This window comes from Capricornis sumatraensis, chromosome 1, assembly GCF_032405125.1.
Source record: "Capricornis sumatraensis isolate serow.1 chromosome 1, serow.2, whole genome shotgun sequence".
NCBI classification, from domain to species: Eukaryota; Metazoa; Chordata; class Mammalia; order Artiodactyla; family Bovidae; genus Capricornis; species Capricornis sumatraensis.
This window is the reverse complement of record NC_091069.1, coordinates 79,838,412-79,860,336: the sequence shown is the minus strand read 5'-3', so window position 1 is coordinate 79,860,336 and position 21,925 is coordinate 79,838,412. Positions and strand designations below refer to the sequence as shown.

The 21,925-nt window shown below is 40.2% G+C and overlaps 2 protein-coding genes across 2 annotated transcripts in view; one reads left to right on the top strand and one right to left on the bottom strand.

The window, feature by feature from the left end:
* Window positions 1-20,828, top strand: part of SLC3A1 (solute carrier family 3 member 1) — a 32,865-nt gene extending 12,037 nt beyond the window's left edge. Inside the window, exons 5-10 of the mRNA XM_068965450.1 lie at window positions 7,303-7,422; window positions 9,348-9,472; window positions 10,773-10,968; window positions 13,924-14,091; window positions 15,101-15,217; window positions 20,372-20,828. Of these exons, the coding sequence (XP_068821551.1) occupies window positions 7,303-7,422; window positions 9,348-9,472; window positions 10,773-10,968; window positions 13,924-14,091; window positions 15,101-15,217; window positions 20,372-20,812 (1,167 nt within the window). The 3' untranslated portion in view covers window positions 20,813-20,828. The remainder of the gene's footprint in view (window positions 1-7,302; window positions 7,423-9,347; window positions 9,473-10,772; window positions 10,969-13,923; window positions 14,092-15,100; window positions 15,218-20,371) is intronic.
* The window catches only part of PREPL (prolyl endopeptidase like), a 36,599-nt gene continuing 33,585 nt past the window's right edge, over window positions 18,912-21,925 (bottom strand). The window contains exon 15 of the mRNA XM_068965442.1: window positions 18,912-21,778. Within this exon, the coding sequence (XP_068821543.1) occupies window positions 21,689-21,778 (90 nt within the window). The 3' untranslated portion in view covers window positions 18,912-21,688. The remainder of the gene's footprint in view (window positions 21,779-21,925) is intronic.

Sequence of the window (21,925 nt, the reverse complement as noted above, 5' to 3'; positions counted from 1 at the left end):
ACACCACGTGTATGCCATGCACTTCATTATAAACCATTCCTTCATTAAACAGCATGTGTTGTGTACTGGCTATATCCCAGAGTAGGCTGATTCTGAAGATGGACCCATGTTGTGGCCATCATGGGCTATGATAATATATTCTGGAGGTGGGTGGCAAACAAATGGGAAATAGAGCGTAGACCTAGATATAGATATATAGATATAAGCAATGATTCCTAGAGAGTGAGAAAGAATGACCCATGTTGTAACCATCATGGGCTATAATAATATATTCTGGAGGTGGGTGGTAAACAGATGGGAAATTATGGTAAAGTGTGCTGAGAATTCATGGCAGTACGAAGTAGGAGAATGCAGGGCGGGGACCTGAGAGAGACTGGGGTAAGGTTTACAGAGGAAGCTAGAGGGTGAGAAAGACTGAGCCAAGCAAAGAGACACAAGTGGGAGTGTCCCCAGCAGAGAGAAAGCACAGTCATAGCACAGTAGAGGAGCTGGGAGTTGTCCACTGTGGGTACATGATGTCCCGAGACGGGGTGTGTGATCGGGCGAGGTGAGAGGTGGGTAGGAACCACATCATGAGCTGCATTGGAGGCCATGGTAGGATTCAGGTTTAAAAGGTCTTGGGCACGGAAATAATTTTAACTTGCGCTGGGAAAAATCAATCTGGTTTGTGATGAAGGCATTTGAATATGGCAGGTTTGAAGGCAGAAGAACTGGGGAGGTGGGTGATGCAGTAACTAGGAAAGAATGCTGGGAGGCTGGACCAGTGAGGGCGGCAGGTGGGGTAGGGGTTGCAGAGGCATCAGCAGTCCTTAGAGAGGAGTCTGGTGTGACTTCCAGGTTTCAGACTTGAATTCTGGCTGGGTGGCAGGTCCGTTTCCTGGGATGGGAGATATGGGAAGAGTGGGTGTGTGTGGAGGGGATCTCAGTTGTGTAGTGTTTGAGCTCTCTGTGAGACATCCAGGTGTTCAGTGGGTAGCTGGCTAGAATGCCATGGAGCTCAGAGGAAGGTCTGGTCCAGAGATAAAGCTTTGGGACTTGTTGCCATGTGGACAGTGCCCTCAGAGGTCAGGCGGGTAACATCAGTGAGTGAACTGGGCTGGCTGAGGTGAACCAAAGGGCCAATTGTCATTTATCTTGAGGGGGTTGTTGTCATGTGGGAATGATGGCCAGGTGTAGCAGGTCCTCCAACTAAAAAAATTAAAGGGAAGGAAGGCCACATAACAAGTGGAGTACCATCTGAGCCACCAGGAAAGCCTGTAAGGGCACCACACGGTTCCAGTTACGATGTACCACTTACTTGTCATATGACCTTGATCAAGACGCATCATCTCTCTGTGTCTCAATTCCCCCTGATGGTAAAATAGGAACAATAACGGTACATGCCTTGTGGGGTTGTTTGGGGATTAAGTGGTTTAACCTTTGTAAAGCACTTAGGATAGTGTGGTGCTTATTATATATGTCAGGGGTCCCCAGCCTCCAGGATCTAATGCCTGATGATCTGAGGTAGAGCTGGTGTAATAATAATAATAGAAATAAAATGCACAATAAGTATAATGAGCTTGAATCTTCCCCAATCCATCCTCTCACCCCCAACTCCTGTCCATAGAAAAATTGTCTTCCGTGAAACTGGTCCCTGGTGTCAAAAATGGCTGGTTTAAGTGCTTGTTAAGTAATCAGTAAGTGATAGATAAATGAGTCAACACTGTTGTGAAATGAAATGAACAGAGGGTGTAAGATGGAGCCCCAAGGAGTACGCATATTTAAAGGACTGTTGAGCAGACAGAGAAGTCATAAACCAGGGGTGTGGTATCCTGGATCTAAGTCCTGTGAGTATTTCTAGATTACAGGGTTAGTCTATGTTGTCAAACATGGCAGAGAGGTCATGTATAAGCTTCCTGGGCAGCTCAGTTGGTAAAGAATTAACCTGCAATCCAGGAGACCCGGGTTCGATTCCTGGGTTGGAAAGTTCCCCTGGAGCAGGGGTAGGCTACCCACGCCAGTATTCTTGGGGTTTCCTGGTGGGTCAGACAGTAAAGAATCCACCTGCAATGTGGGAGAACTGGGTTTGATCCCTGGGTTGGGAAGATCCCCTGGAGGAGGGCACAACAATCCACTTCAGTATTCTTGCCTGGAGAATCCCATGGACAGAGGAGCCTGGCAAGCTACAGTCCATGGGATCGCAAAGAATCAGACACGAATGAGCAACTAAGCACAGCACAAAGACCAAAGCATCAGTTGACGCTGGCAGCAGTACCTCATTTAATCCTCACAGAATTCCTGTAAGGCAGGTATTATTTTACTGATGAGGAAACCAAGGTTTTAGAGGCCATGCATATGACCTAAGTCATGCAGCTAGACAGTGGGGGAGATGGGATAGTCCCTTATGGGTCAGATTCTGGAGCCTGTGATCTATGTCCTGCTTCTGGAAGAGTCAGCAGAGAATTTTACCCAGATTTCTGAAGACCAGTAGGGCTGGTTTGCCTTCCTTGCTTATAAGCAGAGGATATGGTTTTCTCTCTGTCCTTCTGAAATATCCTATGCTTTCTCATTCTTTCTTGAGACGGATGACCTGGGGTATATATCATTATCAAGAGGATGTCTTATATATCATCACATGGAACAACAGAGCCTTTCTTTGTCCCAAACCTTTCATTTTACATAAATGGATCCAGTAATGTCAGTCACCTCAAAAGGGAAGATTTGCCTCAAGGTTTTGAACTGATTCCTTTTTCACTCAGAGGAGCGAGTTGTTTAAGGAGAAAAGAATGTAGACATGCCTGGTGGAAAAACCAGGGCTGTGTGATGTCATGGGAGTTAGTTAGAAATTGGAGACACAATGTACTGTCCCTAGAGTCCCATGGTCCCTACATGGGTCACCCAGACCTGGGGAACTAGGCTCTGTGCCCATTTCTGCATCCAGCACACTAGGGGAGCTTAATTGGCATAAAGAGATGGTTAACCATTAAAATCTGGAATTCTTTTTTTTTTACCTGGTTGAGAATAAATAGCACAATGAAAATATTTTTCAAGAGCCATTTAGCAAATTTTAGATTATCTGGGTGAAGACCTCAGCATGTAAAATGCCTCTCAAAATGGATACATGTATATGTATGGCTGAATCTCTTTGCTGTCCACTGGAAATGATCCTAGCATTGTTAATTTGCTATACTCCAGTATAAAATAAAAAGTTTAAGAAAAAATTTTTAAAAAGACTCTCAAAAACAAGCATCCTACTCTTTTAGTTTTGTCTCATCAAACAATGATAACATCTCTTACCAGACTACAGTGAAAATCCCTGCCAGGGCCATATGCCTATGCTGACGTCAGTGTTTCTCATTCTCTAATGTCGGCTCAGTAGCTAGCAGTGCTGCGATCCCCAAAGTGAATGAGGACCTTATGAAGAGAATGAATAGCTTGATTCTAGGAAATCAGTGCTCAAAAGCTTAATGTTTACAACTGCATGGTGTTTAATGTTTTTCTACATTCTTGTCAGAGTCCGCTTGAGTAAATTAGTTATTTGTGCCCCCCCCACCCTGGATTCTCTAACTGTTGCTTCTTGACCTGCATACAGATTTCTCAAGAGGCAGGTCAGGTGTTCTGATATTCCTATCTCTTTCAGAATTTTCCACAGTATATTGTGATCCACACAGTCAAAGGCTTTGGCATAGTCAATAAAGCAGAAATAGATGTTTTTCTGGAACTCTCTTGCTTTTTCCATGATCCAGCGGATGCTGGCCATTTGATCTCTGGTTCCTCTGCCTTTTCTAAAACCAGCTTGAACATCAGGAAGTTCACAGTTCACATATTGCTGAAGCCTGGCTTGGAGAATTTTGAGCATTACTTTACTAGCGTGTGAGATGAGTGCAATTGTGCGGTAGTTTGAGCATTCTTTGGCATTGCCTTTCTTTGGGACTGGAATGAAAACTGACCTTTTGCAGTCCTGTGGCCACTGTTGAGTTTTCCAAATTTGCTGGCATATTGAGTGCAGCACTTTCACAGCATCATCTTTCAGGATTTGAAACAGCTTAACTGGAATTCCATCACCTCCACTAACTTTGTTCGTAGTGATGCTTTCTAAGGCCCACTTGACTTCACATTCCAGGATGTCTGGCTCGAACTGGACATGGAACAACAGACTGGTTCCAAATAGGGAAAGGAGTACGTCAAGGCTGTATATTGTCACCCTGCTTATTTAACTTATATGCAGAGTACATCATGAGAAATGCTGGGCTGGAAGAAGCACAAGCTGGAATCAAGATTGCCGGGGAAATATCAATAACCTCAGATATGCAGATGACACCACCCTTATGGCAGAAAGTGAAGAGGAACTAAAAAGCCTCTTGATGAAAAAGTGAAAGAAGAGAGTGAAAAAGCTGGCTTAAACTCAACATTCAGAAAACGAAGATCATGGCATCTGGTCCCATCACTTCATGGGAAATAGATGGGGAAACAGTGGAAACAGTGGCAGACTTTATTTTGGGGGCTTTAAAATCACTGCAGATGGTGACTGCAGCCATGAAATTATAAGACGCTTACACCTTGGAAGGAAAGTTATGACCAACCTAGATAGCATATTGAAAAGCAGAGACATCACTTTGCCAACAAAGGTCCATCTAGTCAAGGCTATGGTTTTTCCAGCGGTCATGTATGGATGTGAGAGTTGCACTGTGAAGAAAGCTGAGCACCGAATTGATGCTTCTGAACTGTGGTGTTGGAGAGGACTCTTGAGAGTCCCTTGGACTGCAAGGAAATCCAACCAGTCCATTCTGAAGGAGATCATCTCTGGGATTTCTTTGGGAAGGAATGATGCTAAAGCTGAAACTCCAGTACTTTGGCCACCTCATGTGAAGAGTTAACTCATTGGAAAAGTCTCTGATGCTGGGAGGGATTGGGGGCAGGAGGAGAAGGGGACGGCAGAGGATGGGATGGCTGGATGGCATCACGGACTCGATGGACGTGAGTCTGAGTTGGTGATGGACAGGGAGGCCTGGCGTGCTGCGATTCATGGGGTCGCAAAGAGTGGGACAGGACTGAGCGACTGAACTGAACTGGATTCTCTTCCACTGTTCTCTCTTGTTAAGAACAGCGCCACCTAGGGGTGGACCCCGGTTGTATGAAATCTGAAGGCTATAAAAACGGGAATTTTTTAAAAATTTAAACTTTTTATTTCATATTGGAGTGTAGCTGATTAACAATATCTTAATAGTTTCAGGTGAACAGTGAAGAAATTCAGCCATACGTATACATGTATCCATCCTCCAAACTTGTTTTTTTTTTTTAAATACAAAGAATAAAATTACGTACAGGAAAAAAAAAAAAGAAGTGGTTATTTAGAATGAAAAATGAATGAGAGTAGAAAGAGGTCCATGCAGTGAAGGGTCCTAAAACTTAAGCTTGGTTAGCTTCATGCTAAGTGGGTCCTTAGAGCCACGATGGATCCTGTTCTATGAATGAGGTGCCTTCCTGTCTGGCGCTTCTCTAACTGAATCTTGCGCTTAACTGCCTTCATTTCCTGCCCTCCTGCTGTAGTGACCTCCCTGGCAAGTCCTGCTGTTTCACCCTCATGTCACCATGCTCCTCTCCTTGAAAGCTTTATCGTGTCTGTGACTTAAGTATTTTTGCATTAATATTTGTCTAGCTGAGGATTCTTAAAAAACCCATGAGACCTAGGATTGTGTCTGGGTTGTGTTGTATTTTGTGCGTGGTTCTAGTTCCAAGGCCTATTAGCTAAGTGCCTGGTCCCTAGCTGGAACCCAAATACTTATTGAAAGGAAGAAGAAGGATGTGAAGAAGGATGCTAGTAAGAATAGATTTGTGGGTCTTCTACCCCAAAGTGAAATTCCACTGGGTAGGGCCAGCTTAAGGGCATTTGGGTCAGCTGGGTTCAAAATCAGGCTTGTCAGCAGAAGAGTCTGCTTAGATTTGAAAAATTTGTTTAAGCTTTGCCATTCAAAATTTCACCTGAAATGGACTGACATTAGCCATGCATTCAGCCTAGAGAAACCTTTGGGAGCCTTGACCTGCAGCCTCAAGAGGCCCCATATGCCCATGTAGATACAAGAAAGATACTTTGAATCTAGCAAGTGATTTTGGGGACAGTCCTTATTTGAGGTCTATAGCTCTGTTTCCCTCACTATGTGAAAATTGGCTTCTTCACTCCAGTACCTTAAGTTATGGTACTGCTCAAATGTGACGGAGTGGGTTGCCATTTCCTTCTCCAAATATGATGTTCACATTCCTGTAGAAACTTCCCTTTGGCAAGGATTGAGCTGAAAGGAGAACAAGGAGAGCTACTGTCCCTTTGCAGAAGGGTGTCTTTCAGTGGGTGCAGGAGTAGGCCCAGCTGGGAAGGGTTGGCAGGGGGAAGGGAACTGAGACCGGGCCCTCTGCTTCAAGGTCACCTCGTCTTCTTAACTGTCCCCATACAGGCCAAGTCATCCTCTGCCTCCATGCTTGACTCATGCTGTCCCAAAACAGTCCAGAATGTTCTTCTAGGCTTACTCTCTGATGGTATCCCAAGCCAAGCTCTAGCTTTTCCTTGCCTGAAGAGAGGAAACACATGGCTGTGCCCACCCATGTTAACTTTGATCTTCTTAGTGCTCCAATAATCATGCAGACCGAGGAAGCTGCTCTCATGATGCTGAACCGTGTCCTGCCTTGTGTTAGGGAACCCTCTCACGTGTCCCCAGCTATTGTGTTGAAGCCTTGAAGTCAGGGAACTAGCTGTACTTCTTTGATGTCCCAACAGTATCACACCATCTTTGACTCATTTGGGGTTGATACCTCATTCTTTCATTCCTCAACTGGTTCACTAAATAACAACTGCTGTCAGTGGCAAGGGAAGCAGACATGAAAGCTGCAGGTTTTCCCTCCAAAATGCCCCAGTCTGGTGGAAGAGCCTTCATGACTGGCTGCTTAATTGGTTATTTTCTGTCAGTTTGGAGTGACTTCTAAGGAACTGAACATGGGGGAGATAAACTATGTATCCGGTGTCTCCTGAGTCCTATCTTTCATTGTGGTTTCATTCTTTCATTGTGAGTGGAGTCTAAACTTTGGGAACATGCTCATAGCATCAATTACGTATGTAACATTCTGAATTCAAATATGAGGGAAGAATAGGAGCCCATAAATAGTTATTCCAAAGTTCATGAGGCTCAGACACTGCTGTGCTAAATAGATACTTTTATATGTGGAGGTGACTGTTTTATGATGGAAAGTCACTAACAGACAAGACTTTTATTAAACCTTATGACAACAATGTGTTGTTGATATAACCAAGCATTTTTGCTTCTTCCTGTTTAGGAAATTATACAGTTTTGGCTCTCAAAGGGTGTTGATGGCTTTAGTTTCGATGCTCTTCAATTTCTTCTAGAAGCAAAGCATCTGAGAGATGAGGCCCAAGTGAATAAGACCCAAATCCCGGTAAAGTTTTAAACATATTAATATATGCATACATGGTTTTAATATAATTATAAAATAAGTATATATTTATAAATATATATGTACTTATTTATATTTTTTTCTTGTCTGAAAATGTTATCAGAGTATTATTTTTTTTAGCCTGAGACACCACTTACCAGAGGTGAGTTCTGTTCTGCCTATAAGAAGTGCTTTGAATCATTTTCTTTAGGGAACACAGGAGTTTCAAATGCATGTGACCAGGTATTTCCTTCTACTGGCTCCCCCCAGAGTGATCTTTAAAGATCACCTTCTGAGGGCATGGACAGTGTGGACTCCACCGAGGGCCATAACTTTGTGATTTCTGTCACTCACTCAAGCTCAAGGGAGGTGGCTTAAATTCTCCAGGTGCTTTTGCAGTCATTAAAGGACACGTAGGCAGAAGGCAAAGGAAATAACACTTGCTGAGCGTCAGTTGTATGCTATGTGCTCTTTCCATTTAACTCTTTCAACATCTTGTGAGGTTTCATGATCCCCATTTAGCAAATCTTAGAGAAATTAATTTATCAGGGTGGCACAGGTGATAAATGGAACTACCAACCAAACCTATCTGCAACAGAATTTGGGCTTTTTGTGCTTTCACACCAGTGGTTCTCAACCTTTCCCCCTCCCATGTCACACCTGAGACACAGTAATAATCACATGCCACTCTCATTCCTGTAGTTAACCACCATTCTACAGTCAGGCTGTTTTCAGTGGCCAAGTAGATAGCAGTCCTAAAATGCATTTCAAAATAACAGATTATTTTGAATAATTAATAGAGACACACAGCAATATGGGTCAATCTTAGTGATATAATGTGTAGCAAAAAAATCTAAATTATGTATAACATGATGTCCTTTTTAGAAAGTAAAATTAAATTCATATGGTTATCAACTTGATAATCTTATCTGAGTAATAAAGGGAAGCTGGCCACTCATGGGCTAATTATGAGACCATGTCATGAACCAAGGTCATGATTAAGTCATTTTTTTTTTTTTTGCATGTGATTTCCAGTAGAAAGGAAAAATGAAGGGGAAAAAAAGGTTGTATGTTAGCCAGCTGTCCCAAAGAGAAGCATTTATACTTGGAGAAGAAATTCCAGAATAATCTTGCTAATTATAATATGTCAGAAGATAGGCATATGCTTCCACTGAAGACAAATGACCAGAACAATGGATTTTGTATACTACCCAAGAAAAACTTAAAGGACATGTAACTTCCAAAGATATTGGAGATTTCAAAAAACTTCACTTGATCTAGCAAGAGAAAATCAGTTCTAAAAAAGGGGTCCACTGAAAGGATGGCAACCCATGGACTGTCTAGCCTGTCCATGTCCTAACCCAGGACTTATAACCTGAGCTTGTATGAGACATAATCTCTTACTTTGATTCTAGAAGATTATTATAACCCTTGAAAAGCACAAAATCAGTATCAGGAAAAATTATTGAAACCCTGAGAAAGTATAACTTAAGAATAAAGGACGAAAGTGGTAAAAAACCAAATTTAAATGCATGGTATTAATAATTTTGTGAGCAGAGAAAGTACAAATGTAATAATGTACTCTAATCATTAAGATAATTTCTTTTGTTTGCCTTTAAAAATGTGGAGCATTTGGGACAATAAAATGTTTAGGAGGATTTTGTTAAATACATTTGTAATCAATGTTTAGCTGTCCGGTAAAATTTAACTTGTTTACTAGATTTACAGTTAATAAGTTAAGCACAAAATGAAACACTAATAATATTGAGTGTTCTCCGTGAACAAAATCCCTTGCGCAGTGGAAGCCTTAGGACCGTCTTTAAGCTTGTGTGTTTTGGTCTGAGTCCTTTGAAGAGACAGTCCACACGAGGCCACTATGGGCATTTGACACGTGACGTTGTGGTAACCATGCTGTCCTGTTTTCAAAGGACACGGTCACTCACTACTCGCAGCTGCACCATGACTTCACCACCACGCAGGTGGGAATGCACGACATTGTCCGCAGCTTCCGGCAGACCATGAATCAGTACAGCAGGGAGCCAGGGCGATACAGGTAACCACAGGCACAGCGTGTGATCTGCACTTTATCCCTCACAATCCCGCATTCTCAAGAGGTTCCAGTTATAATTTAACAAACCGCGTAATTAACAGTGCATCATAACTCGGTTATGCTAGGGCCTGTTATAGTCTCTCATGTTGCTTAACTTTGCTGATTTAGTTTCCTCTTTTGTAAAATGATGCAGTCACAGTATGTATTTATAGGAATTTTGTGAAAATTAATTAAAAGATAATATATTATCTAAAGGTCAGTCTTTATTATTTGCCCTGTTAGCAAGCAAATGTTCCAGCTAAGCTGTTAATAGATCATAATGGTTAGCAACACAACTTTGGAATCAGATGGGCCTGAAGTGGAGTCCTCAAGGCATAATAGCTGTGCCACCTTGAGCTGGCATAAGGTTAGTTAACCTAAGTCTCAGTTTTCTCATCAAGTAAAAAGTGGTAACTGACAGCCATATAAGGTTGTTGTGAGATTACATGAGATGTCTGTGAAGCACTTAACACGATGCCTGGCACATAATAAACACTCAGTGAACTTAACTCTTGTGGTGTTTATATTGATTACCCAATAGAATCAATGGAAAAGGAGTTCAAGAAACTTCTTGAAGTAGGTCCTCTGATAACTGTCCCTGTTTTACAGATGAGGAGACTGAGACTCTGGACATACAGGTAATGGTCACACAGGCAGTGATCACAGAGATGAGATTAGAACTGAAACACCCCAGCTCCAGATACTGTCTACTGATCCATTCAATGTAATGTCTCAAACAGCTAAAGCCAGCATTGATGTGGGTCATTTCAGGCAAATATGTGTTCCCTGAAGAGTATCTGCTTTTCAGCAACTGATAGTGCACCCAATAATAAAGTGAGACTTTATGGGGATAGAGATACAAGGGGAAGTTTTTTGGGTGAGCCCCTCTTACCTTATGTGCAGGCATATACTGTATGTTCTAAGTGGAGTGATGAGAATTACTAAAGAAAAGTCTTCTTGGAAGTTACTGAGTTTCATTTAGATTTAGAAAGAACAGAACAGTATTGATTGAGATCCAAATGTGTTTCTTTTAGACATGACTTAGTATTAGGCTAGTCTTTTGGTTTAATATGTTGAGAAATTGCCAGTTGACCCAGTGTGCCATTTCTTCATCTGGCTTGATTCTGCTTCCTTAGTGAGCCCTAGCTGACGTGGTTAAATAGTGTGCATTCATTCCCACCCTGTCCATGAGGCATGGCAGCTGCCAAGCGCTTTCCCAGTCTCCTCACAGACCCTGACGACACTATATTTCTCACTACTACAGGTTCATGGGGACTGAAGCCCATGGAGAGAGCATCACCGAGACCATGGTGTACTATGGGTTGCCTTTCATCCAAGAAGCAGATTTTCCCTTCAACAGTTACCTCAGTAAACTAGACAAGCCTTCTGGCAACAGTGTGTCTGAGGTTATCACATCCTGGCTGGAAAACATGCCAGAAGGAAAATGGCCTAATTGGATGGTAAGTCCTTATGCCCAGCTCAGCATAGGGTGCTGGTGTGCACACTGCATAATCACCTCTGAAACAAGGGGCACATGTCTGTAAGTGACCTTCCCCTTCCCCTCAGTTTGTGACGGTTTAGTGAGTCGGGCCCATCCCAGTTCCTGACCAGGTTCTTGTCATTCTTCTTCACTGTTTTCCTTCTGGTTCTCAGATCAGATAATCTCAACTGATCTGTCCCATTTGCTGATTCCTTGGCTAGTTCAAATCTGTCCAGCCCTTCCAGTGAACTTTTCATTTATTGTACTTATCAACTAAAATTTCTATTTGGTTCATTTTCATGATTTCTCTTTATTGATAGTATCTATCTGATAAAGCATTGTATGAGATATGGTAATGTAGATATGGTTTACATTTTTGAACACACATATACGAGTAAAGTCGTTACCCACTAAGGCCATACTTCCCTGGTTCTGTGCATGTATTGTATTCTTTTACTGATTGTTGAAAACTGGATGTTTCAATGCAGAGATTTTGAAAATCACATTCTCCCCTTCCCCAGTGTTTGTTTCTTCATTGACTTTCGTGGATTAATTCTGTAAAAATCTGTGTTATTTGTCGTGTGCGGCCACTGAAGTCTCTGCTTGGTCACTGATGATTGTTAAGATTCCTTAGAAGCCTTGAACCACTAAGTCTCCCAGCATTTGCTGAGGGGCTGTTAGTGGAGCGGGCGAGGGAGGGATGCTTGCAACACTCCTGTAGGCAGCTTACAACTTTGCCTTGGTCTCTACTCTCCTCTCGCTAGAGCTTCAGGGTTGGCCAACAGGGAGAGATTAGCTTCCCTGGGCACCTGTGCAGGCTTCTAGATTCCAGGAAAACGTCAGAGCCTTTCAAAGCCCATTATGGTCATCTCATTTCCAACTTTTAAGTTTTTCTGGTCAGTCTCTGTTTGGCCGGTTGGTAACCCCACCTCTGGCAAGTAATCAATTGTTTTTGGCAAATGCCTTCCAGATAAGATGATTTGCATACTCACTGAGTCAGAGCAGATAAAGAAAAAAAAAATCCATCCAAAAGTGAGCTGCTGAAAAGGTTAAATAGTGACAGTTCTTTAGAGATAGAGCTTTTGATGAACTTTAACTCTATTCTGGTCCTCCAGAGCTTACTAGGCTGTTGGTTTTTACAGTTACTGTTGGTTTTCAAGGCTGTCTTGAATCTGAGGGGAGGGGCATGAGATTAGGGTCAGTTAAAATGACACAAATCTTAACTGTTCCTAGTGAGACCCAGCTGTTGTTCTTGAATACTCCTTGGATTGCTTGTAAGCCTTTCATTTCCAAGTTCTGAAAAAGTAGATTTTTTTTTTTTGCCAGCATTCTCCTTGCTTTCATGTTAGAGATTTTGGTGGTCCTTCCTCCACCACTCCAGAAGTGCCCCTCTATACAACTTTTATAATGGAGTTTTAGCACTTGGTTTTTTCATATGCTGAGTCTCAGATATCACTGGGCTGTGAGAAGCCCTGATCTCTGTACATTGCTGATCTTGATTTCAGTTCTGAAAAAGGAAAGTGCTCTAGGTCCAGAAGACTGGAGAAATCATTGAGTTCCTTGTCAGATGGTTTTGCGGTAATGAAAAGAATGAACAGTGGCAAAGTTTAACCTAATTTTCTGGTCATAAAAATAGAAAAATACTTTACAATGATCTATAGAAGGGTAATTGTAAAGAGAGTTTTAGTAGATCTGAAGGAAAAAAAAAGGCAAACTTCCTTTTTTTGCTGAATTATAATGACTAAGTTCCCATTTTTAGACTCAAGTTCAAAGGCTGGTTTTGTGTTATAACCCTGACCTGAATAACTGATGCAGTTTCTCTGAGCTTGTGTCATCATGTGTGAAATGGAGATAGTAGTACCCAACAGGACTGCAATGAAGGGGTAAGCAAAATACAATGTAGGTGTGAAAGCACTTGTGGACAGGAAAGTGCCATGCTTGGCTTATGCCCGAGATTTGAGTTGTGGTTTATGGAAAGGCTTGTTAAAACATGTAATTAGAACATTTAACAGAGAAATGGGCCTTCCCTGGTAGCTCAGTTGGTAGAGTCCCCCTGCAAGGCAGGAGACCTGGGTTCAGACCCTGGGTCCAGAAGATCCCCTTGGAGAAGGAAATGGCAACGCACTTCAGTATTCTTGCCTGGGAAATCCCATGAACAGAGGATCCTGGTGGGCTACAGTCTATTGGGTCGCAAGAGTCAGATATGACTTAGTGAGTAAACCACCAACAAAGAAATATATTAAATAGAAAACCCCATAAAGATTTTTCTTATAGATTTTTTAAAAGTAAAAGTTGATTTAACTTTAAATTTGTTTTGAAAAGTTCAAAAATCTCACACATATACAGGGACACATCAGAAGGCTTCTCACCCCATCCCTCCCCTTCTCACCCCATCCCTCCCCTTCTCACCCCGTCCCTCCCCTTCTCACCCCGTCCCTCCCCTTCTCACCCCGTCCCTCCCCTTCTCACCCCGTCCCTCCCCTTCTCACCCCGTCCCTCCCCTTCTCACCCGTTCTTCCCCCTCACCTCTGTCCCACCCCTGTCCCTCCCCGTTTCACCCGTCCCTCCCCATCTCACCCCTGTCCCTCCACGTCTCAGCCATCCTTCCCCCTCACCCCGGGCCCTCCATCTGTTCCCTCCTCAGGGGGAAACATATTTCCATTCCTGTCAGTATTCTTATCCAAATGTGTGAAAGTATTAATAGGTACTCTCATAAATTACGTCTTATTTGTGGTACCATCGTGAAATAAAGGGTTACCATCATCTTGTTGATCACAATTTTACAGCCAAGGAGCAGGGTTAGGGCTCAAATTCACGTTTGCTGATACAAGGTACCCATAGTTAACCATGTTTTTCTGTCTGGTGAACTTTTTGTGAAATGGTAAACCTTCCAGAAAACTCTATATAGAGCACTTGAAAAGTATCTGCCTTTCAGACTGGTGGACCAGACAATGTCCGGCTGACTTCTCGTCTGGGAGAGAAATATGTCAACGTCATGAACATGCTTGTTTTCACACTGCCTGGAACTCCCATAACTTACTATGGGGAAGAAATTGGAATGAGAAACATTTTAGCTGCAAATCTCAACGAAACCTATGATACTGTAAGTTAATATAACTTAACTATGCACCATACCTCATTTTTTTGCCACATCAAAGAATTTACTATTTCTATTTTGCTACCCAAATCATGATTACTTAGCTTTTGTTTCTTACTGTTAGGCAGTGATAATTTTTCAGCTTTTCTTGATTGGAGAGCTTGTCAAAAATGCTGCTCCCTGAGCCACACAAGTGAGTTTTTCACGTAGAGCCCAGCATCTGCATTTCAACGATATTTTCTAGCCAATTCTCAGGTGAACTAAGATTTAAGAAGCCCTGTTTTGAGTTTGGAATGTTATTCATTGCCTTCTACCTGAAACATGGAGTTAAGGACACCAATTATAGTGCTTGTCTGTATTGCTAGATCTGGCTTGGCCATAGCACCAAGATTCTTCCTTTTACGTTAACAAATGTTATGTACAACCTTAGGCCCAAGTAGTTTAAATTTTCTTTTGGTTTGAGGCTCTGGATTTCACAATTATGTTGCTGAGCAGATAAATCATCTTGAACCTGTAATTTGTATGGTTAGCTTTAAATTGTGAGATCCAATTTCCCTAATATTTGGTCAAAGTGAAACCTTTTCTATTTAACCCCTAAATTTTTGTGTGTACTCATCCAATAACCAGGCTAAAAAGGATATAATCTAGGCTCACTTGTACATGGTTGTATACTTGAAGTCACCATTGCTGTATCACAGTAGAATGAGTCTGTAAATGGCACGTTTTGAAGTCTGACATTATTCATTTTTAGGGAAAACCAGCAAAGATTCCAAGCATGTACTGATGTTCAGTTAGTAGTTTATTCACACTCAAGATGTCATTAGACTGTTTTCCAATAAGGTGTAAAGCTGGTTTTAACTACTGAATGTTAAAGCCTTCTCCTTATGAATGCTAATGAATTTGAGTACTAGATGAGAAATTAGGGAATTAAATACTTATTACTAATAAATTTTGGCCAAATTACATTTCTTTTAATAGCCAGATAACTGTTTTTTTCTTTATGGTCTTGATATAGGGTACTCTTTTCTCAAAGTCACCAATGCAGTGGGACAATAGCTCAAATGCTGGTTTTTCTGAAGGCAATCATACCTGGTTACCCACCAGTTCAGATTACCATACTGTGAATGTTGATGTAAGTATCCATGAAGACTCCAGAAACAGGAAATGAGTTTCTTTTGCTGACAACATACACTCACCTTGAGTTGTCTCAAAACTTAACTGGTGTTCTTTAAATCAATCACATAGGGCTTCTTTTGTAGTTATCATTTTTAAGGAGTTTGCAAGTCATGTTTTTTGTGAAAATACGAAGTGGTGCACAAGCATTATCAGATGGTATACAACTCATCATTGGAATGATTCTGAGGTATGAAATATTAAGGACATTTTATGGAGGTCTTTCAGCAAGCCAACTATCCTTTCTCCTTTCCTATCTCTCCAAAGGAAGGAAGGAAAGTAGATAAATCAATCTAGGGCAAGATTCTTAAGACAAGGCTGTTTACCTACAGAAACTAAAGACGTGAATTATTCCTAGAAGGAGCTGCTCTGGAAAAGCATTCCCTCCAGCTTTGGCCTTTACTGTTTTCTGTTCTCATGGCGATTGAGTCTGCCAAGTTCAGCAAACAGATTTCTTAAACAGGAATGCATTAATTCCAGCAAACAGCCAAACACATTTCCTCAGATCAGAAAAATATGAAATAGTTTCAGGTGTTTTCATGGGAAAACACACTCTAAACTAGGATACAAGTTTTATAGCATCTACTAAGTATTCTGAAAACACTCCCCAGAATATTCTGACATAGAACTTCAAGTAAACCCTCCTGGTTCCACAACTTACGGCTCGAAGCACCTCAGGGATAAATTTGTAGGTAGGTCCTTGAGACACAAAAATCTGTATTTTAACATTTGTGTTTTGGATTAAGCGTACTTACTGATTTTCACTTTGTCCAAATGTCCAGAATACTCCCACAGGCCAATCTGAATCTGATATGTAAGAAATCCTAAGTAAAAAGGTACACCAGCACAGATGGGAAAACGTAAATGCCAATTACAGTAATGGTCAGATTAGTCAAGTCTTTAAAATGATCATGAGTCATGCTTGGGGGGATGCTATATCATAATCTGGGTGACCAAAACTCTCAGGGAATGCCATTTTAATAAAACACCTCCAGAAGAGCCCTAGAATAAGGTGAGAATTTAATTTACAGAAGATAGAAAGTAAAGTTAAGATTACAGAGAAACAAGAGTACAGAAGCCAGTCTAAAATATTACACAGGAGCAAACAGCAATGGCGGGCACAGGCGAGAGCACTGCAGGACTGTCCCTGCACCGCCGTGACTTGGCTGCCCAAGAATCTGCCTGAGGAGGAAACCCAGGGCCTGACTGGTGATCAGACTTCCGCTGAATGAGTAGAGCAAAGCCCGAGACAGCGGTAAACTTCTGCAAGCACAGAAGAAAGAGAAGCAGCAGTTCTAGTGATGTCCCTGGGAGGATTCACTGAGGAGGATTCACTGAGGAGTGATCTCAGAAATGAGCGCTTTTACTCCTCAATTCACAGAGGCCTTAAAAGGAGGGCAGGACTCTAGGTTTGATTACTATTAAGCAGGAAAAGAACCCCACACCCCCAAAGACAAACCAGACCTACCTCCAGCATGGTTTTTTGCAGTTACTAGAGACAGGCAACTGAAGACAGGCAAACATGGAGTATCAAATACAAAAGTAAATGAATCACCAAAAATCACACTACATTTGAGAACAATTAAGACCATGAGAGGCACTAAGAAAACACTGAAGAAAGCAAAGAAAATAATGACGTAAGACTTCATTACTCATAAAATCGCCCCTTCCCTGGTAGGTTGTTTTATGTAGTCCCTTAACTCTTTTAAAGAAGTGATTTGATATATTAGAAATGTAAAAATATTGTCAAAATAAACAATAAAATAAGAGATTCTAATTACTGTGCTGGAAAACTGATGCAAGATTTTATCCCAGGGTGTACTATAAAAAGGCAAAGAAGATTTTTTTTAAACACAACATGATTGTATTTTAATAAACAACCAAAATATAAAATACTATAAATGAAATGATGGCAAATGGATGGCAATAAAATATGGTATTTATTGTAAATTAACATCCTTAGTCATAAAAGAGTTATTAGAACCAGCTACAAAGATATTGATATTTCAAGGGAAATGAAAAATAAAAAAGGCAAAGAAGTTAACAGTATAGAGAAAACATTTTTGATATGTGGAGAATAAATCTAGGAATTCCAACATATAACAAAAAGTGAGTTCTAGAAAAGAACAGAGAGGAAAAAAGGGAAAACCATAAAAATACACAGAAAGAAATCAAACTTGAAAACAGATTGCCTGAGAAAAGGACTAAAAATTGAACTGGCATCAGCTTTCTCAACTGGATACTAAAACACAGTAGAACATGACCTTCACAGTTGTAATGCAAACTTGATTCTAAAGCAAGAATCCTATATCCACTTAAACTGGCATTCAAGAGCAAAAATGGAAAAACAAGGACAGAAGTGTTACCATGTATAGCCAGTTTCTGAAAGAGAAACTGGGGACTCCAACAAAACCAAAAGGAATCTAAAAGGAAGACATGATGTGTAAAATATAGTGAGGAAAGGAATCAGCAAAATTTAAGGATGAATAGTTTTTGATATATAATGTAAAACAAGGTATTCCGGAGTAAAAATGCTAGCGGTATATTTCTCTATGGGAGGTAGTGGCAGGGAAGGGCTGCGTGTGACAGCGAGTGTGTGAGCCACAGGCGCAGGAGCCAATGCACTTTGGAAGGATGGAGACGGAGTAACGCACTCTAGAGCTGAGCTGTCCAGTCACCACCAATCACTGGGACAACTAAAATTAGACAGAATTAAAAGTTCAGCTCCTGTGTCACACGAGCAACCTTTCAAGTGCTCAGTAGTTAGTGGCTACCACATTGTACAGCACAAATACAGAGCTTTCAGCACTGCAGGAAGTTATACTCAACAGCACTGCTGTGTTAAGAAAAATGTTTTTAAATGGTCATTACAGTTTTAAGGGTAACCATTAGAAGAACAGACATAAATGATAATTTTTAAAGGATATTAGAAGGGGAAAAAAGTACATAAAGAAAGCCAAGCGATCCAATAAAAAGCTAAAAGAAAGAAGGCAAAACAACAGTGCAATTAAAATAAAAGATGAAATAAGGCTACAGGATTATGTCTGGTAATCACAGATATAAATGGCTTAAATTCACCTATTAAAAGATAAAAACTCTTGGATTAGAAAACAAAGACAAAATCTGACATAAGAGACATAGCTAAAACGAAAGGGCCCAGAAAGATTGCCAGCTGACTATTGCTTTCCAAACAAAAAAATGCATATAGCTTTTAATTTAGTAATTTCATTCCTAGATATCTCTTCCAGAAGACTCTGGAAATGATTTATATATTTTATCAATAGAAAACCAGTTGAATCAATTACAGTTAATCTATACAAGAGACAAGTATGCAATTTTTAATGCATATTAAAATCATATCCAGAGTGGATTGGTATGAGATGACCTCTGACCTACTAAATAATAATAATAATAATAAAAAGGCTACAGAATCGTATCATGCCACTATTTGTGTAAAGAAGAAAAAAGTATGTTTACCTATGTTTGCATACGTACAGAATGTAACATTTCCTATGATACATAAAATGGAAGAATATACACACAGTAAGAGTGTATCTCTGGGAGAGAAAATAGAAAGCTAGGGGAAGAGGTTGAAGAAAATCATTTTATTTGTATATTATTCTGATAGTTGAATTTTATATTGTATGCATGCATTGTCTATTTTAAAAAATAAAGTTACAAAAAGCAGGTGGGGAAATATTTAATAGCAGACAAAATAGAATTCAATATGAAAAGCATTATGAGACAAAGGCAGTTTTCAAGAATTAATAAAAGAACATTCCACTATAAATCATGAATCTATGCATCTAACAATAGCTTCAAAATATATAAAACAAGTACTCTAAGAATTGCAAAGAGAAACTAAGAAATCACAATTACATACCTCTAGAAAGTGGTAAATCAAGTAGATAAAAGTAACAACACTTACTGGGCACTTTTTATATAAGTAAGTGGCACTGAACTATGCTTTTTCATGCATTATCTAAGGCTATACAAAATGTTAACAGCAAGTTGACAAGTCATATACATATACCATATGCATGTACCATAAATACCTCTGTACCTGATAAACACAGAATAGACATTTTTTTTGGACATTTATTAAATACCACACATTAGACACCTGCCCCAAATAACCACCACTACTGCTGAAGTCAACATGACTGGCAAGACTATAATGAATGAATGTTATCACTGACTTGGTAACAGATTATATGAAGACAAATCTGGCATTATGTATCAAGTATCCATACTCCTTGACACAGTAATTGTCTTTCTGATATTTGTGTCATAAATAAATAATGCAAATTTGGGGGAAGCATATTAGAAACTTAAATGTCAAAATGAAAGGAAATGGTTAAGTATAGTATAACCATTCAACTGGATTATTATTCTGCTATTAAAATGACATTTAATAACAGAAGATGTTTGAAATGTTAAAGGAAAAAAACAAGAAAAACATAACATTAAATTGTGTCTGTTTTATATAGCTATAAAATTTACCTCAATCTTAATGGACATATATTACTTTTATGGGTAAAAAAAAAATGTAGTGCAATCTCTTTCACTTCAGACAGCATTTTGCTTTGCGTCCTTTTTTGCAATTTTCTGTTCATAACTAGCATCTCCTGAAGTTACACCAACCTACACATTATTCTACAAAAGAGAACAGAGAAACCCCAATTCAACAGAAGTCCCTGGAGTCCATGGCCAGGATGGCTGCTTTTCTGCCATTTAAATGTAGCATAAAGGGATTTATTTGGGCAAGTTAAATATCCGTTAAATTAGATATGGACATTTAGTGGAGTCAAATTTGACGTCCAAATCAGCTGTGGCCAAAATGTAGCAGAAAACTGTGCACTCTGCAAGGACTCCCAGACAAGGTGAAAGCCTACCTGTAGTTGCTATTAGCAGCTAAATAAACCATCTGGTTCAGTCTCAATCCTGTCTGATTCTTTGCTACCCCTTGGACTATGCTTCCCTACTTAGTCATACTTAAAATTTAGTAGTTATTTTAAGGGACAAAATTGAAGGAAGTTTTCTTGGGAAATAATTCTTGATACCCTAAGAATCAAACATTTATCTTAATATTCTTTTTTTTTTTTTTAAATAGGTCCAAAAGACTCAGCCCAGATCAGCACTGAAGTTATATCAAGAATTAAGTCTGCTTCATGCCAATGAGCTGCTCCTCAGCAGGGGGTGGTTTTGCTACTTGAGGAATGACAACCATTCTATCATGTACACAAGAGAGCTGGATGGGATAAACAAAGTCTTCCTCATGGTTCTGAATTTTGGAGAATCATCACTGCTAAATCTAAAGGAAATGATTTCAAATATTCCCACAAGAGTGAGGATAAGGTTAAGTACCAATTCTGCCTACAGTGGCCGTGAAGTTGACACGCATGCTGTCACACTGGCCAGTGGAGAAGGACTTATCCTTGAATACAACACTGGGAATCTCCTTCATCGTCAAACAGCTTTCAAAGATAGATGTTTTGTTTCCAACCGGGCATGCTATTCCAGGGTATTAAACATACTGTACAGCTTTTGTTAGGCACCTCTATGAAAGAGATGGAGACACTGGCATTCCATTCTAGTCTAAGCATTTGCAGTAACTTCACATATAGCAGCATGCTCTGGGTAAACTTTATGAGTGGTCATTAATTCTTTTTTTTTTTTTTTTGGCTGCACCATGCGGCATGTAGGATCCTAGTTCTCTGGCCCGGGATCAAACCTGTGCCCCCTACACTGGGAGTGGAGACTTAACCACTGGACTTCCAGGGAAGTCCCGAATGGCCATTAATTCTGATATATTTCTGTAACTTGAGTGAAACTGCTTTAGGGAAGGTTCTTAAATGTGTTTCAAGAATAATAAAACGTTTAAAAGAAAATGATCACTTGCAGGTACTTGTAACTTTTTGAAATAACATCAATAAAAGATGATCAGAGCACCTAGGACTCCAGATGATTAGAAAGATCTAATGAATTTTAATGGGAAACACGTTACCTTCTTCCATAAAATGCAGGTATAGAAACTGGAGGATGACTTAATTGCCAGAGTGCCTAAAATTTTTCACTAGCAGAAATAGGACCTTGATGTGTAAACTGTTCAAAGAAAATCATAGTAAAACTAAGCTGGTCTGACAGGAGAAGGGGGAGACTTCTGCTGTCAGCAGCCCTTCCCTCACTCCCTTCTCTATGTGCTTCTATGCAGCATGGTTAGAAAATTACTTTCCTGGGTTAAGGGGCATGTGCCTCAGTGGAGACATTCGTATATGCAAGTGAGCTGTTTATGAAACCAAATTTGGATGGAGAATAACATTTTTAAAAAATTATTTACCAACTTAAAAAACTCACTTTTGTAAACGTAATTGGAAATATGACTATGAAAGACTTCAGTGTGTTTCCAGTTCCCAATGAAAGCAGCATTTCAGAATTTAAGATATTTCTTAAGATTATCGAAAACACTGGTGCTGTCAAGTCCAAGTTCCTCATACAGGAATTTAATTTGGGCTGTAATCTAAAAGAAATGCATTAAAAAAAATTAGAAGGCCTTTGTGGTAAAACTGCAGTGTTTCAAGTCTCTCCTTGTCTATCCATCTTCATGTAACTATGAAATCAGCAATTTACAGCAAGAGAATTTTCTTATTTGGCACAGAGGTGGAAG